The sequence below is a fragment of the Tachypleus tridentatus genome, chromosome 12 (assembly GCF_004210375.1).
Source record: "Tachypleus tridentatus isolate NWPU-2018 chromosome 12, ASM421037v1, whole genome shotgun sequence".
In the NCBI taxonomy this organism is placed as follows: Eukaryota; Metazoa; Arthropoda; class Merostomata; order Xiphosura; family Limulidae; genus Tachypleus; species Tachypleus tridentatus.
In genome coordinates this window covers 72,091,261-72,109,301 of record NC_134836.1, presented here as the reverse complement: position 1 = coordinate 72,109,301, position 18,041 = coordinate 72,091,261, and the positions used below count along the sequence as shown (strand labels likewise).

Genomic DNA, 18,041 nt, shown 5'->3' with positions numbered 1-18,041 from the left:
TAAGTGAAGCCTTCTCGATTTAACGAAGGCTCCATTAATTCAGCAAGCTTTCAGGATGTTTTTCTTGTTCTTTTCACTCAACTCCTTAACTTGACTTAGCACTTTTTATAATGACTTAACCCAGATCAACTGAAATTAAAATACATCAAACAGTAACTTATCTTAACTTGAATTTCGAGAGAAACGTAGCTCAGGGGTTTTAAAGCCGTTGCCATTCGGGTGTGCAACAAAGGAACAGCTTACTGTTATTTTATCCAGTCTAGTTACACGAAAATTACAGACGACATATTTCTTACAGTATCTTGTCATTACATTTTAGTGTCTTCTATATGGGTTAGAAGAATATAAACTGTACGAACCACATGACTTCAGAAATCATGTACAAGTTTTTTTGTTGTCTTTTTTGCTTTTGCTTTACACACCAGTTTCATACCAACAGTTATAAGTTGTATGGTTAAATAAGTTCTATGAAGAATTTATTAGTCTAAGTAGCCAGACTTTTCGTTTCTAGTAACTATATGACTGGCCTAACATGGCCAGCGCACAAGGCGTGCGACTCGTAATCCGAGGATCGCGGGTTCGCGCCCGCGTCGCGCCAAACATGCTCGCCCTCCCAGCCGTGGGGGCGTTATAATGTAACGGTCAATCCCACTATTCGTTGGTAAAAGAGTAGCCCAAGAGTTGGCAGTGGGTGGTGATGACTAGCTTCCTTCCCTCTAGTCTTACACTGCTAAATTAGGGATGGCTAGCACAGATAGCCCTCGAGTAGCTTTGTGCGAAATTCCAAAAACAGTAACTATATGACTGACTAATTATTAAGATTACAACATCTACACCCTGCTACTGGTTATTTCTACATATACGTTGGTTTTTTTTTGTTTCGTATTTTTCCTCACCACTCCTCATTTGGAAAGACCTATTGCCTTTTCCACTTCGTAAAACTTTTCTTTTGTTGATTTGTAAGAACTGTTTTATTTGCGCGATGTGATTGTAATATTTTGAATAACTACAAACTAATTCTTCACACATTCACAGCTTCATCAAGAATTATTTGGAAATCAAGTTAGATAACAATGGTGACACACTCTTCCATGACCTTCTATACACGTGTAGTAATTATAATGTTTAGTTAGTTCTTAAAACACTAGAATTTGTTTATTCTAGAAACGTAGTTCTTGAAATAGATAATTGAAATGAGGTTCGTGTTACAGGTGTAAGAGTGTGTTATTACTGCTTTCATGGTCAAGCAATATAAATAGAACTTGGTAGTTATTTAGGTTAAATTATGCTTTCATTCCCCGAAGGGGAGTGAATAATAACCAGGGCGGCCAGAACATCGGTTTCTCTTCACCCTATTCGTGACTAATGATTACAAGGCGCATGACTTTGAGTTTAATTAGTTCGTCAAGATTTGGTGATGAAATTCATTTCCTTAATTAAAGCTCATGATCTACAAGAAGGAAGTCGGGAAAAGTTACGAAAACGCCCAAGAAGGCTAGGGGAAATTCATAATCAAGCTCCTTAGCCATTGTTTATATCAACTATAAGCAAAATAACGACATCTAGTGGACAGAAACGTTTATTTAAAAATGATTAAAAGTTACATATGTTACTAGTTCGTTTGTTTTTTAATTTTCGCGCGAAGCTACACGAGGGCAATCTGCGCTAGCCGTCCCTAATTTAACAGTGAAGACTAGAGGGAAGGCAGCTAGTCATCCCCACCCACCGCCAACTCTCGGGCTACTCTTTTACCAACGAATAGGGGGATTGACTGACACATTATAACGCCCACAGGGCTGAAAGGGTGAGCATGTTTGGTGCGACGGGGATTCGAACTCGCGACCCTCGGCTTACGAATCGAACGCCTTAACCCACCTGGCCATGCCGGGCCTACTTATGTTACAGAACGTAAAAAGTACTTTAAAACGCACCACGAGAAATAATTCGCCAAACATAGTATGACGCTACACAAATTATTATTCTACAGATGCCAGGATATAATAATTATATAATAATAATAATAACTGAAAATATATTTTTTTATTAATTTTCGTATTGTCTTTCCTCTATTCTGTTAAGAATTATTAACAGGATATTCATTCATCCATTTATATCTACCAATCTTTCAAATAATTATCTATCTGTCTATCATTTTGTCCTTCCTTTTATTCCTCGCAATTTTTTTATTTCATTTGTACAACAAATTGTTTTCAGAATAATTTATTTTCCATTATGCGTTTTTCTTCAAAATTTCAAAATCGTATTTTGAGCGTTTCTTTCTAAGAGCTAAAAACAGCCGTCTTTAATCTTCAAAACGTATATATATACACATATATATGTTTGTGTGTGTGAGAGATATGCGCTTAGAAAAAACGCTCTCGTCTCCGGTGACAATTTAAGTAATTAGATCCAATCGATTGAGCAACACGCATTACTTTCAGTTTTATTTTTCCAGCGCGTTTTCAAAGTTTGATTCCAGTGAAATAAATTGACCCACAAATCTCATTTATAGTTATTTCACGAGCTCTAAGTTTTATTTATATTGACAAATATCATTGCGGCCCATTTGATAGATATATACAAAACATTCATTCAGAGAAACTGTTGACTACAAAACAGCAACCTAGTTTGGTCTGTGACATTTATTAAACACTTATTTTACAATATCTTCCTTTACGTTTCTATTGATTAGAGTAAACATTTCCGATTCACAATCCTCCGAGTTCCCCGCTGGGACAGCGGTAAGTCTATGAATTTACAACGCTAAGATCACAGGCTCGATTCCCCTCGGTGGATTCAGCAGATAGCCCGATGTGGCTTTGCTATACGAAAACTCACACATCAATCCTCCGATGGAACGGCAGTAAGTTTACTAATTTATTATAATGAAATTCTGGGTTCGATTCTCAGCAATAAACTCCACAGAAAGTCCAATATGACTTTACTCCAACAACAAAAACAAACACTATACGTCTGCGGACTTCCAACGCTAGAAATCGGGTTCTGATACCTGCAGTGAGCAGAGCACAGGTAGCCCACAATGTAACTTTGTATTTAACTTCCAACGAACAAACACAAAAACTGATATCCCTGATATTTTGGGATAAATAAAATCCTAAATATGATAAAAAGTTAAATGAGAACCACACAATAATAGGCTTAGCATCACCAGTAATGTTTGAAGTAGCTAAGTGTGTATGTGTGAGTTTGTATTTGGAATTTAAAGTTAAGTACAAAGCAGCACAATGGGCTACCTGTGCTTTGCTCACCACGGGTATCAAAACCCGGATGCTAGCGTTGCAAGTCCGTAGACAAACCGTTGTGCCACTGGGGGATATTTGTATGAGAGAGAGGGGAGATGTTAGACTCTAAACATTTCACGCACCGGACTTTAATATTATTTAAATTACAAGTACGGATTATTTGAATTAGAAATCCATATGTATTATTAACCTTTCATTTTCAAAACAAAAACTGAGAAAGCTAAATCTTCCTATGTCTGCTAGCCACGTTCATTGTAGAATAAACAACAATTTCACCAACCCAGTGATTTAAACTGTCTACAAGAACCCGTGGTGGCTCAGCGGTTAGGTTAAATGCTTGTAATGCTACAAATTGGGTTTCAATATCTGTGTAGGGTATAGAGAATAGATAACTCGTTGAGAACAAACAAACAATGCAAGACGCCATCTAGTCACTATAGATAAACTTACGTACATTAGATATAAGAGTTGTCATATATATCTGTGAGAGTGTATGTGTTTCTTATAGCAAAGCCATATTGGGCTGTCTGCATTGTCCACTGAGGGGGAATCGAGCCCCTTATTTTAGCGTTATAAATCTGAAAACTTACCGACGTCCCAGTGGGGGACATATCTGTAAGAAAGGATTTCCACAGTAAAAGTTAAAAGGTAATTTAACTTCCACTGTAAATTATAGCACAATGTCCTGCACAAATATATGAAACGTGTAACATTAGTGTTACGTCGGATTACATAATGAAGACGAAGTGTATTACATCATACAACACAGAAGTTTACTTAATTAAAACTAATTATTATGATCTTACGATATGTAAATCAAGAATGTTTAATGTCGTCATTGTTAAGTGAAATATGGTAAATTTATATCTATTTTAAATGTAATTCTATGTTTTCTTTGTGTGTGTGCAGTTCTAGTTCTCTTTAAATACAATATAAATGTATATATTAAACCTGGCCATGTGTTTGTAACTGTTTAATAAATTATTCACATCTGTTGGTGAACGCTTCGATAATCTCATCACTGTGTTACGTACAAATGAATTATTTTTTAGTCACGTTATACAAAGGGTTAAGCCCAACCCCCAATGACACAGCGGTACATCTGCAGATTTATAACTCTAGAAACCGGATTTCGATACTGGGCAGAGCACAGATAGCTCATTGTGTAAATTCTTGCTTAACTCCAAAACAAACAAACGGTTAATGAAATCATACGGCAGGTTTGATCGACCAATCTACTTAAACATATAGGAATTGTGGTCCTCGCTCGAAGCAAAGACCTTCGTGGACAACTGTATTGATCGAATGTTATCTCATTAAAATATCATTAATGAATTGGAACGATTAGTTTATTCCGTTTCTCTGGAGAAAGGCCTTCTCATGGAAAACAAATCGAGACAAAACAGAAATATGCATACTTTCAGTTAACGATTCCTGGTTGCTTGGAAACACGTTTACAAATACTTGACGTAAAATATCGAAATGAGCCTATTTCCAAATTGGAATAAAAATTTGGAGGATATAGATTTTTTTTTAGTTGACAATTACCCAAAATGAAGACGGCAACTCGTAGATAGCCTATTCTGTAGCTTTGCACGATAATTTTAAAACAAATGAATATGCAAGAAAAAGGCTTACCACATGGTTAGAGATTCTTTAAGACTAGCACTTAGTATTTAGCAGTGTAAGACTAGAAGGAAGGTAGCTAGTCATCACCTCCCGCCGCCAACTTTTGGGCAACTCTTTTACCAACGAATAGTGGGATTTATCATCACATTATAAAACTCCCACGGCTGAAACGGTAAGCGTGTTTGGTGCGACGGGGATTCGAACCCTTGGCCCTCAGATTATAAGTCGAACGCTGTAACCACCTGGTCAAACCGGGTCTGCTTAAAATTAAAATTATTTTTAAAAAACAACAACAAGGATTTGTTACAATAATCATAAAAATAAGATCGTTTCCAATCGAGCAAATTATTGTACAGGATAAACAAAAAAACAACAACAATAAAACTGAAGATGACACAACGAAACGTTGAAACGTCGATTGCACGAGGCTTTTCGTCACCAGGTTTTGGATCCTACAAGCACTAAGGTATTCAGTGTTTTGCTGTATTTTTGAGACAAGAAAGTGTCTCATTTCTATGACTACTGTGTACAATAAATCCTTATTTTGTTATTTTTAATTGTAGGCTATAGGTTCAGTCCTCCGGTGGGTCAGCGGTAGGATTAGGAACTTACAATACAAAATCTGAGATTCGATTCCCCACGATGGACAGACTACACTATGTAGTTCGAACTAACACAAACAAATACAAGTTTGTTTTTTTTTAAGAAAATGGACACGGGCCATTAAACTGAACACTGCATTGTATTTTCGCTTACATGTTTTAATTGGTCCTCGACGGAATAGGATTCGCTGACAGGAAGTGAAAATTAAACTGAAATTCCAAACGAAAACAGTGAACACTTTGTTAGAAGAGTTGATCGGTTAGAATGACCATCGAACATAATCAGCGAAGTTATGTTATGTTGGTTTTGGCGAATAACTGTGATTACAAGTATGCATCTCAAAAGACATTAGCACTGTGTTTGTTATATCCTAACCGGCCTGAAGAGCTCTGTAATTGAGTGAAACGCTCCGTCGGCAATGGATATGACAAATATAGTATGGTGGAAATACTTTAATTAACACTCTTCTAATTATTGATATAATTCTAAATCCTAAGGAACTAGGTAATAAATATAACGACTAAAATATAACAGGTCTAATATTAATGTCTCATGACGGGTATAACTAAATTCATTGAAGGCTTAGCTTTAATGTTTACGGGCTATTTAGATACAAGTATGACCCAAATCAAATAACAATTCTCTGTATGGTGCGATATCACATAACTATTAAAACCAAAGTACCCTTTTGATTGAAACGTCTAACACTAGATACAGTACTGTGCCTGATAATAATAAACAGTTTGACCGTGGTTTTCTATAAATGACCAACAATATTAAATAATTGTTGAATCTAGCAGTGCAACACATGGCGAACAGTGGTTATTAAATGTTTTAAAATGTGCGCTATTTGCATCACACAGCCAACAATGAATAATAAATAATATTAAACCTAGTCTATATTAAATGTGCGCCTCGTGACCAACAATGATTAACAAAGTGTTAACTTAGCTCTCATTAAGTATGGGCCAAACATAATCTATAACAAATATGTAAGTTTGAACTTAATGGAGTTCTATTACGCAAAGAACAACTTGGCCTACTTCTAATTCCACACTGGAGTTTGGAAGATCCACTGAAAATGTGTTTCCGGAAGCCGCAAGGAACTGTCTGGAGTGTGACCTTTTATTTGAATGTTCGTTCTTTGGTTCCGTCCACTCTCCTTCTCTCACATTACTTGGCTGACCTATTAGTCATAAACCACGTGATTAAACAGTGTCATGCACTTACAAAAGCACTTAATACTGATAACACGTTACTTTAGACACTTTAGCAATAAAGTAATAACACTTATAAATGTCGTTACACAACGAAACTTTAAAAGAAACTTCGTGACTAGGACATTGTGAGTTTGTTTAAATCGTTGTAGAAACGTTAATAAAACCTTTTATTGGTTGGTTTATACAAGTAACTAGGACTTTAATCTAGGAAGAAAAAAAAATTTCGCTTTCCAAACAGAAAACCATGATAGAATATTTTGCATTATTTTAAATGTATAAAAAATAATTTTCTTGAAATTATGTAAGAGAAAGTCACTTTAGTTAAACGTAGTTATACAATATTACGTTTTCAGTTATTCATTAAAAACCAGTACCACTAATATCAAAACACTCATAACAGATAGAACCTCAAACCTCTAGCCAGTATAGCAGACGCCTTTCTAAGCCAGTAGCGTTGGAAGTGGGGTGGGGGGTAGACCCCCAACTTTTCAGTATACCCTGATAAAAAAATGTATCAAAATTAAGAAAACTACTTTCAGTAAAAGCAGAAGCAGGCGTAACATTTAATCCAAAACCCAAACGCTTCCAGCGCCCGAAGGTGAGCCCTGCGCCTCCAGTGCGCATTCCATCATTTCGGTCAGACAGATAAACCTTTGTCTTTCTCACATTCAGTTTACCCCCCCCCCCTCCAACACCTCTGTATACTGTATGTATAACAGTATATGTGGCTAAGACGATACTTCTACCCCGTTAGTACAACGGTAAGTCTACGGATTTACAACGCTAAAATCAGGGGTTCGATTCCCCTCGATGGACTCAGCAGATAGCCCGAATAGCGTCAACTCCTTAAACAACTAAGCAGCCGTGCCACCAACAAAACGGTCTACCATATTTACATATTAGTTTGAGTAATATCCGTGCCAGTATGTCTGCGGCGGACTTACAACGCTAGGAACCTGGTGTCGATATCCGTGGTGGGCAGAGCACAGATAGCCTATTGTATAGCTTTGTACTTAACTTAAAAAGAAAACCAAAACTCCTAAAAAAGTCATGAGGTTGTTACAAACATTCTGTTCTTCATTGTGAGTATAAAGTATAGATACACGCAAGAAGACTGTGTAGTTGTTGAGGGTCAAACATAAAACCTTCCATAACTTGTTCTATGTATATAAAAAGTGTTATAATAATAAGTACAATGACAAACCTTTGGTAGCGTTAGACTTGAAATTTCTGAACATAAGATTATAGACAATTTCGGAAACAAAGTATTAAATGTTTTGTTAAAGATATATTTCGTGAGTCACAAAATATTGAGGATGTAAGTTAGCACTAACCACACAAATAAAAAAGGTTTTACACCAAGAGATTAGGGTGCTGGGCTCGATATTTGGAGGTCGTGGGATCAAAACCCGTCACCGAACATGCTCGTCCTTGGAACTATATTATAAAGTGATTGTTCGCCCCACAATTTTTTATTTCTTTTTAGGTAAAGAGTGGCCTAACAGTTGGCAGTAGGTAATGTTGATTAGTTTCGTTTCTCTTAGTGAGTATAGTCTATTACTTCAGTGTCCCCCCTGCTGACACAGCGGTATGTCTGCGGACTTCTAACGCTAAAAATTGGCTTTCGATACCCGTGATGGACACAGCATATATAGCCCGTTTCGTAGCCACTCACCGAAAACGAATAATGGGATTTAGCGTCACATTATAACGCCCCTACGGCTGAAACGAGCATGTTTGGTGTGACGGGGATTCGAACCCGCGACCCTCAACTTACGAGTCGAGTGCTTTAAGCACTTGGCCATGCCGGGCCGAAACGTTTCGGATTTGTTCCTGAAACTTTCAAGAGCTCTCGAGTTTAACTGAGTTTTAACGTTTTCTTGCATACGTTTCAGATATGATGAAATACATGCTCCAAGTTGGAGTGGTAGACAAGTTAGTATACGTTACAATTTATTTTAAAATACACCAATATCGAGACAATTAAGGGTTAAATGTTGTCACAGGAATTTTAACAATCTATATAAACTTATAATTTGTATGTATTTAACTAAGGGTTGTTAAAACAGTTTTATCCGCAGTTAACCACTAAGCTTCTCAAACACTATTTCTTTGAAGTTTAACTAGACTTCATAAGTATATTTGATCTTTATTAAATGTTTGGTACCAGTGTTTCTCACACATCACTATTTCTTAAAATATGCAACGCTAATGTCTCACACATTGTTACGTTTTAATAAATGCAACAGCAATGTGTATAACACATTGTTATATTTTAACAAAGGTAAGATTCATATGTCTCACACTTTGTTGTATCTTAAAATATGCAACAAAACTATCTCTCAGACATTGTTATGTCTTAAGAGATGCAACACTACTTGTCTCACTTATTAGTATATATCTAATTAGGTTTAATATCTTACATTACGAAAAATAAAATTTATTTAAGCAAAATTGTTATTAAAATAAAATTCATTAGGTTATTTATCTAATAAAATAACATAGATTTAAAACTAAATGGACTTTATTATAACCATTCCTTATAACAATACCCAAGATACTTCTATACGTTATGAACAACTGTCGACTAAAAGCTTTGTACAAACTAGTTTATGTATAACAGAGATTAAAACATGTTTAAATGTTCCTGTCATGGGTCGGCAAACCGTTATCGACCGTGCTATACAAAGTCAATGATGAAAATTACAAACCAGGAACCATTGGGGACAATGCATCAAGTAACACGTTGTAACTTATGCAGAACGTGACACGAGCTTTTGTAATATCCTTTTGTAGGCTGATAGCTGAATGAATGAGAGAGAATATGAAAGAGATTCGCTATACAGTCATTTATAAATCACAAGTAACCTAATACTAAGTGTTATGAACTGAATTATTAAGGGTAAAGTAGGTGGCATGTGTTGCTAACCTTTGCACTCTTCTGTGAACTGTGAAACACTAGAATAATGTTAGCTGAAAGTCTTTAATGTTCATAAGTGATGTAGTTAACATTCCATACTCGTTTCGTAACAAAGTCTCACTGAACTAAGTCGATTTTCTATTAACTTGTCTGGAAGCTTAATAAACACTTTGAACATAATGTAGATCATTAGTATTAAAGCTAAGGTGTCGCTTATTGCAACGTATCTTGTAGGAGTGGCTTATAAACCATAGCTTTCCTAGAGGTTGGGAGAAGTAAGATTTTCTGATCAGTCACAATAAACGTTTATGGATAACTGGAATAATGAATAATGGTTTGAATTATGTAAAAAAAAAAGAAAAAGAAATTGATAGTTACATATACTTAGAGAGAGCTTTTAGGATTGAGCTGAGTCCCCTGGCGGACCAGTGGAGAGTCAATGGACTTACACTACTAAAATAGGGTTCTTTTCCTCGCGGTGGAAAGTGTGAAAATAGCCCAGTGTGTAGCTTTGTGCTGAAAAACAACCACCGCCCATTAATAACAGAGTTGAACTGATATAATCGTTTTTAACCATTCAAGAGAACGTGAGATATTTGACATCGCTCCCCGTGCATCAGCTTATTTGTCAATTTCAGAATGCAACACGTGTTTTTAACCTTGATAAAAAGAACAAATAGAAGTTATGTTAAATCAAATTTGTATTCTACACCGTTTGTCTGCTTGTGAGAATTAGATATCAAGTAGTTATAGCAGGAAAACATACGTTTACAAACACACACACCTCACTCTCTATATATATATACATCTTTATAAAGAGGGTTGGGTGTAATGTATATTAAAACGACCTAAATATACGAATCAGTAAAACGTGATGTCATTTCTTGGGTTTTTGTAGGAAGTGATATGTTACCGAAAATTGATCATTCTTACAAAGGTCATGTGATGATTTTATTGACATAAAATATTCCTATACTCAGACCATAAAAGTATCAGGGACTTGAAATTTCCAAGACGAAAATTTTGTTGCATTTAATAGCATTGGAAATAAATGAAATATGAAACAGTTTGGGGTACCAGGACTGTCTCTTTCCATTTCTTTTTATAATTTTTACATATAAGAAAATGTATTTATTTGATCATTTTCTTATAAATATCTGTCCTCTCTCCCCGGGGTGGTCAGCGAAAAATTTACAGACTTTCAATGTTGATGGACAGATCGCATAACCTTGCGCTGAAAGGCCCACACTGTCCCTATAAGTGTCCATTTAAAATCACTAAAGGCTATATTATGCCAAAACGTTTCATTCAGTATTGCTGAGTAAAGAGAATAGAGAAAACTGTAAATGAAATTCATGTTTCTGTTAATATTAAATTGTTAACAAGAAGAGCATATTAAAAAAAGAAATAACGTGTTTGTTCGTTGTCTTAAACTTAACACAAAAAAAACCTTCGAGACAAAATAAAAACTGATAACTCAATTTATGGGGTGACGTGACACACATTAGCACCTTAACATCTGGAGCAGGAAAGATGTGATAATTTTACTTGTATTTGATATGCTAATATCATATGTATTTCAAAGAAACTGCTGAAAATCCTTTTAATTTATGGATGATTCTGTTTAAAAAGGAAGAAAAATGAGAAAGGAAAATAAAAAAAAATTCAATTAGAAAGTGAAATTTTCACGTAATACCAAACCACAGAAAAAGACTTCATCGAAACAGTCAGAAAAATCGACGTTCTGTTATTAACGTCAGCTGGGTATTTCTGTAGTAAAATAATATCTATATACTCACGCATATCTTTCTTCCCGAAATTCAGCACCGGTTTCTGCCGCGAGACTCTTGGCTCCTTATCAGAAATTACTATTTGATTAACACGCTAATGGTTTGTACATAACTCGCTATATTCGGAATAATAAACACATTTCTCTTTAAAATTCCAGCCTGCATTCTCGTAGTGCTGGCATTACAGTTGTAGTGTGTTACAGTTTCTAACATGATGTGTGTATCAATGTGTAATATTTGCCTTTACTTTCAACATCGATCTACTTAAAACTGACCTTCTTTGTAATTTACGTGCTGAATTTAATATAAGCACATTTTGGCGTGCTTTGGTTTCTGTTTCTTTGTTTTCAACCACAAAGCTGCACAATGAGCCTTTTGTGCTATGTCTCCCACAGAGATCGAATTCCGATATTTAAGCGTGTTTTTTTATAAGCTCTAAACTCAACGATGAACCACCAGGGGGATACCTACGAAAGATACAGAAATGTAATTCCTTTTATTAGTTACATATGTGTATAACAAATATATTCTAACCAACTAGGCCTGAAGTTCTTACAGTATTTACCTAAACACATAAAACTATATTTAGTTTGACAATCAAACCACTCAGATTTTATTCCAAACTAATTATACTTCATTCCAAACCAGTCAGATTTTATTCCAAACTAATCACACTTCATTCCAAATCAGTCAGATTTTATTGCAAACTAATCATACTTCATTCCAAACCAGTCATATTTTATTCCAAACTAATCACGCTTCATTCCAAATCAGTCAGATTTTATTCCAAACTAATCACACGTCATTCCAAAACAGTCAGATTTTATTCCAAACTAATCACACTTCATTCCAAACCAGTCAGAGCTTATTCCAAACTAATCACACTTCATTCCAAACCAGTCAGATTTTTCTCCAAACTAATCACACTTTATTCCAAACCAGTCAGATTTTATTCCAAACTAATCACACTTCATTCCAAACCAGTCAGATTTTATCCCAAACTAATCACACTTCATTCCAAACCAGTCAGATTTTATTCCAAACTAATCACACTTTATTCCAAACCAGTCAGATTTTATTCCAAACTAATCACACTTTATTCCAAACCAGTCAGATTTTATTCCAAACTAATAACACTTCATTCCAAACAAGTCAGATCTTATTCCAAACTAATCACACTTCATTCCAAACCAGTCAGATTTTTCTCCAAACTAATCACACTGCATTCCAAACCAGTCAGATTTTATTCCAAACTAATCACACTTCATTCCAAACCAGTCAGATTTTATTCCAAACTAATCACACTTCATTCCAAACCAGTCAGATTTTATCCCAAACTAATCACACTTCATTCCAAACCAGTCAGATTTTATTCTAAACTAATCACACTTTATTCCAAAACAGTCAGACTTTATTCCAAACTAATCACACTTCATTCCAAACCAGTCAGATTTTATTCCAAACTAATCACACTTCATTCCAAACCAGTCAGATTTTATTCCAAACTAATCACACTTCATTCCAAACCAGTCAGAGCTTATTCCAAACTAATAACACTTCATTCCAAACAAGTCAGATCTTATTCCAAACTAATCACACTTCATTCCAAACCAGTCAGATTTTATCCCAAACTAATCACACGTCATTCCAAACCAGTCAGATTTTATTCCAAACTAATCACACTTCATTCCAAACCAGTCAGAGCTTATTCCAAACCAGTCAGAGCTTATTCCAGACTAATCACACATCATTTTAAACTAACCACATTCTGTTCCTTCAAGAAAATTATTTAAGAGAATATGAATGAATAAGTGTCAAATCAAACTGTTTACGGAAAGAAACAAGTCTTAAATTGGCCGAATGGATATGTGCGTGTTTATATATATATGCATATATATACTGTTTAGTTTCAGTAGTTTGCTTAAAATTAAATAAATCAGCCCCATAGTGGACTTACAATGGTAGAATCAGGGTTTCGATATCTATGGTGAGCAGAGCCCCAATAGCCCATTGGGTTACTTTGAGCTTAACTTCAAAAAACAATAAAAAATTAAATAACATACACATTTTTTATTTGTGTGTTTATACAAATGGACTTCAACTCTTACTATAACAGATACAAGTAACGAAGACATTTATTTTAAAACCATGAAGTAAATGTATGGATGGCTAACATCAGTCCTTCAAAACCAGTAGAAACAAGACACAAGAGATAGCATTTGTATCAACCCTCTCAAGTAGCACTGGCACACTGTAGTAGAATGTTAACAAATGTAGGATACATTAAACTTAGTTTTGATTGAATGGTAATGTACGTGATAAGCCTTGTTCGTGCTGTTATATAGGGATGATCCGTACTGTCTTGTTTACATTGGTTTTCAACGATTTATTTTATCCACTCCTACACTTACTTCCTTTTTTGAAGAAAAATACTCTTTATTTGTTTGCATGTGTTTTTAGCGGTTTTACAACAGACTTAGGAAGGTTGTATTCATAACCAAGTTCTAAATAAAATAAGGCTACAACTGTAATATTCATTACCTGTTACTGGCTGGTGATTCCTGTTACACCCTTTACGTAAGCTTTTCAAACGAACACCATATATATGTAAGAAAGCTAGCTTGAAGGGGTAATAATAGCATCGTATTATATAATAAATATTATATTTTTAACTACTAACAATTAATAATAATACTTATAAAAACGTATACTCTGTTTAAAACTGTGTCACCTCAGTGAAATTGGCTGACATAATTGTTTTTGTTTTTCAGTTAACACGTGATAAAAAGAAACAAGAAAAAAATAATAAGAAATCCAAATATTTTGTTATGATATTTACAGACAGACATTACCAGAACTTGTGACTTTAGACACATATATTGTTATAAAATAAAACACTGTGTGAATTTATTGTAAAGTTCTGATAACCTATTGAAGAGATATTTAACTTACTATTTGGATGAGCAATCAGCACCATTCCTACATAAACAGTGCTGCCGCCTGCCTGATTATACAGTTATCATAATGATTGCTGGGACATCTAAATGTAAATCAAAATTTTCTACATTGTTGTAGTCCGGAAGTGGCACGTGGTTAACTTGCCTGAACTGTGAGTTCGAGAATTCATGGCTCGTATCCCCATGCCACAAAATCGTAAACCGCATTTTTTGGCTCTTGGGTACGTTATAAGTGTGACAGTCAAATTTCACTATTCGGTCAGATAAGAATAGTCCGAGAGTTAGCAGTGAGAGACCTGACTAATTGCATTTCCTTGTTGATATCAGATCAAAATTAGGTACTATTATGTGCAGATTGCCAAAATCATACAACTCTAGGACATCAGACATTTATACATTAGTGATGTACATTTTCCGCTATTTTCACTTCTGTTTTATCTTGCCATTCAACACCGAGTTCGACAGACGTGTGTTAGGCTTAGGTCTGTTAGAATCTACCTTGTATTGTAGAGTATTCTACCAGTGAGTCTAAGGCTTAAAAAGTCCTTTAGCACGAGTTTTTACGTCATGCTGTTGTCTTTTCAAATATACCAGTATCACGTAAAAACACCTCAAATTATCGAACTTTTTATATATAGCATTCAATACCGCAGCGTCCAAATACTGCGTCATATTGAGTAGCCTTACGTTTTTACTTGTTATTTGTGTCACAAAAAATAATAATTTCTTACATAAAGCACAAAGGACCAGAGCACTAATCAGACAGATTAATCGAAATACTGATGGTATATTTGTTTAATTCTTGTTGTGTGTCACACATATGATCGAGAACTCTGTAATCAACAAAGTCACGAAAAGCTTGGGAGATTACTTGTAATACTAATGGTATATTTGTTCACATCTTGTTGTGAGACATGTAGGTTTTTTTATATGTACTTCAAAGTAACTCAAGTTGAACAAAATCAAAACAATTGGACAGGAAAGGCAAGCTAAGTGTAGAGGTAAAGTTCAAAAACAGAGAAAACACAGACTCGACTAATTTCATCACAGCCATAAGTTTCAGTGTTCAAATAATTCTTACATGAACGTAAGAAAGTTGTATAGAACTAAGACTGAGCTGCCTATATTAGATATTTGAAAAAAAAAATGTTCCCATGTAAGTACAAGAAAACTAAGTAAATTTATACATAGTTCCGAATACTTGCATTACAGTTGTAAGTACTGAATTAAAGTGAATACAAACACTACATTCTGTTTGTTTTGGAATAAGTTTCAAAAATGAGATAAGAACGTTATTAACCATAAATGAACCATAAATCAAGTTAAACAAACATATGGATACTAGTTATAAATGAACCATAAATCAAGTTAAACAAACATATGGATACTAGTTATAAATGAACCATAAATCAAGTTAAACAAACATATGGATACTATCTATAAATAAAACATAAATCAAGTTAAACAAACATATGGATTCTAGTTATAAATGAACCATAAATCAAGTTAAACAAACATATGGATACTATCTATAAATCAAACATAAATCAAGTTAAACAGACATATGGATACTAGCTATAAATCAAATATAAATCAAGTTAAACAAACATATGGATTCTAGTTATAAATGAACCATAAATCAAGTTAAACAAACATATGGATACTATCTATAAATCAAACATAAATCAAGTTAAACAGACATATGGATACTAGCTATAAATGAACCACAAATCAAGTTAAACAAACATATGGATACTATCTATAAATAAAACATAAATCAAGTTAAACAAACATATGGATTCTAGTTATAAACGAACCATAAATCAAGTTAAACAAACATATGGATACTATCTATAAATCAAACATAAATCAAGTTAAACAAACATATCGATACTAGTTATAAATGAACCACAAATTAAGTTAAACAAACATATGGATACTATCTATAAATAAAACATAAATCAAGTTAAACAAACATATGGATTCTAGTTATAAATGAACCATAAATCAAGTTAAACAAACATATGGATACTATCTATAAATCAAACATAAATCAAGTTAAACAGACATATGGATACTAGCTATAAATCAAACATAAATCAAGTTAAACAAACATATGGATACTAGTTATAAATGAACCACAAATCAAGTTAAACAAACATATGGATACTATCTATAAATAAAACATAAATCAAGTTAAACAAACATATGGATTCTAGTTATAAATGAACCATAAATCAAGTTAAACAAACATATGGATACTATCTATAAATCAAACATAAATCAAGTTAAACAGACATATGGATACTAGCTATAAATGAACCACAAATCAAGTTAAACAAACATATGGATACTAGTTATAAATGAACCACAAATCAAGTTAAACAAACATATGGATACTATCTATAAATAAAACATAAATCAAGTTAAACAAACATATGGATACTATCTATAAATCAAACATAAATCAAGTTAAACAGACATATGGATACTAGCTATAAATCAAACATAAATCAAGTTAAACAAACATATGGATACTAGTTATAAATGAACTACAAATCAAGTTAAACAAACATATGGATACTATCTATAAATAAAACATAAATCAAGTTAAACAAACATATGGATTCTAGTTATAAATGAACCATAAATCAAGTTAAACAAACATATGGATACTATCTATAAATCAAACATAAATCAAGTTAAACAGACATATGGATACTAGCTATAAATCAAACATAAATCAAGTTAAACAAACATATGGATACTAGTTATAAATGAACCACAAATCAAGTTAAACAAACATATGGATACTATCTATAAATAAAACATAAATCAAGTTAAACAAACATATGGATTCTAGTTATAAATGAACCATAAATCAAGTTAAACAAACATATGGATACTATCTATAAATCAAACATAAATCAAGTTAAACAAACATATGGATACTAGTTATAAATGAACCACAAATTAAGTTAAACAAACATATGGATACTATCTATAAATAAAACATAAATCAAGTTAAACAAACATATGGATTCTAGTTATAAATGAACCATAAATCAAGTTAAACAAACATATGGATACTATCTATAAATCAAACATAAATCAAGTTAAACAGACATATGGATACTAGCTATAAATCAAACATAAATCAAGTTAAACAAACATATGGATACTAGTTATAAATGAACCACAAATCAAGTTAAACAAACATATGGATACTATCTATAAATAAAACATAAATCAAGTTAAACAAACATATGGATTCTAGTTATAAATGAACCATAAATCAAGTTAAACAAACATATGGATACTATCTATAAATCAAACATAAATCAAGTTAAACAGACATATGGATACTAGCTATAAATCAAACATAAATCAAGTTAAACAAACATATGGATACTAGTTATAAATGAACCACAAATCAAGTTAAACAAACATATGGATACTATCTATAAATAAAACATAAATCAAGTTAAACAAACATATGGATTCTAGTTATAAATGAACCATAAATCAAGTTAAACAAACATATGGATACTATCTATAAATCAAACATAAATCAAGTTAAACAAACATATGGATACTAGTTATAAATGAACCACAAATTAAGTTAAACAAACATATGGATACTATCTATAAATAAAACA

At 33.4% G+C, this 18,041-nt stretch overlaps 1 protein-coding gene across 4 annotated transcripts in view; it reads right to left on the bottom strand.

The window, feature by feature from the left end:
• LOC143233580 (coiled-coil domain-containing protein CG32809-like) overlaps positions 1-18,041 on the bottom strand; it is a 397,453-nt gene that overhangs the window by 162,755 nt on the left and 216,657 nt on the right. For all 4 annotated transcript variants that reach the window (XM_076469933.1, XM_076469932.1, XM_076469934.1 and 1 more), the window contains one exon: positions 6,539-6,681. In XM_076469933.1, coding sequence (XP_076326048.1) covers positions 6,539-6,681 — 143 coding nt within the window. The remainder of the gene's footprint in view (positions 1-6,538; positions 6,682-18,041) is intronic.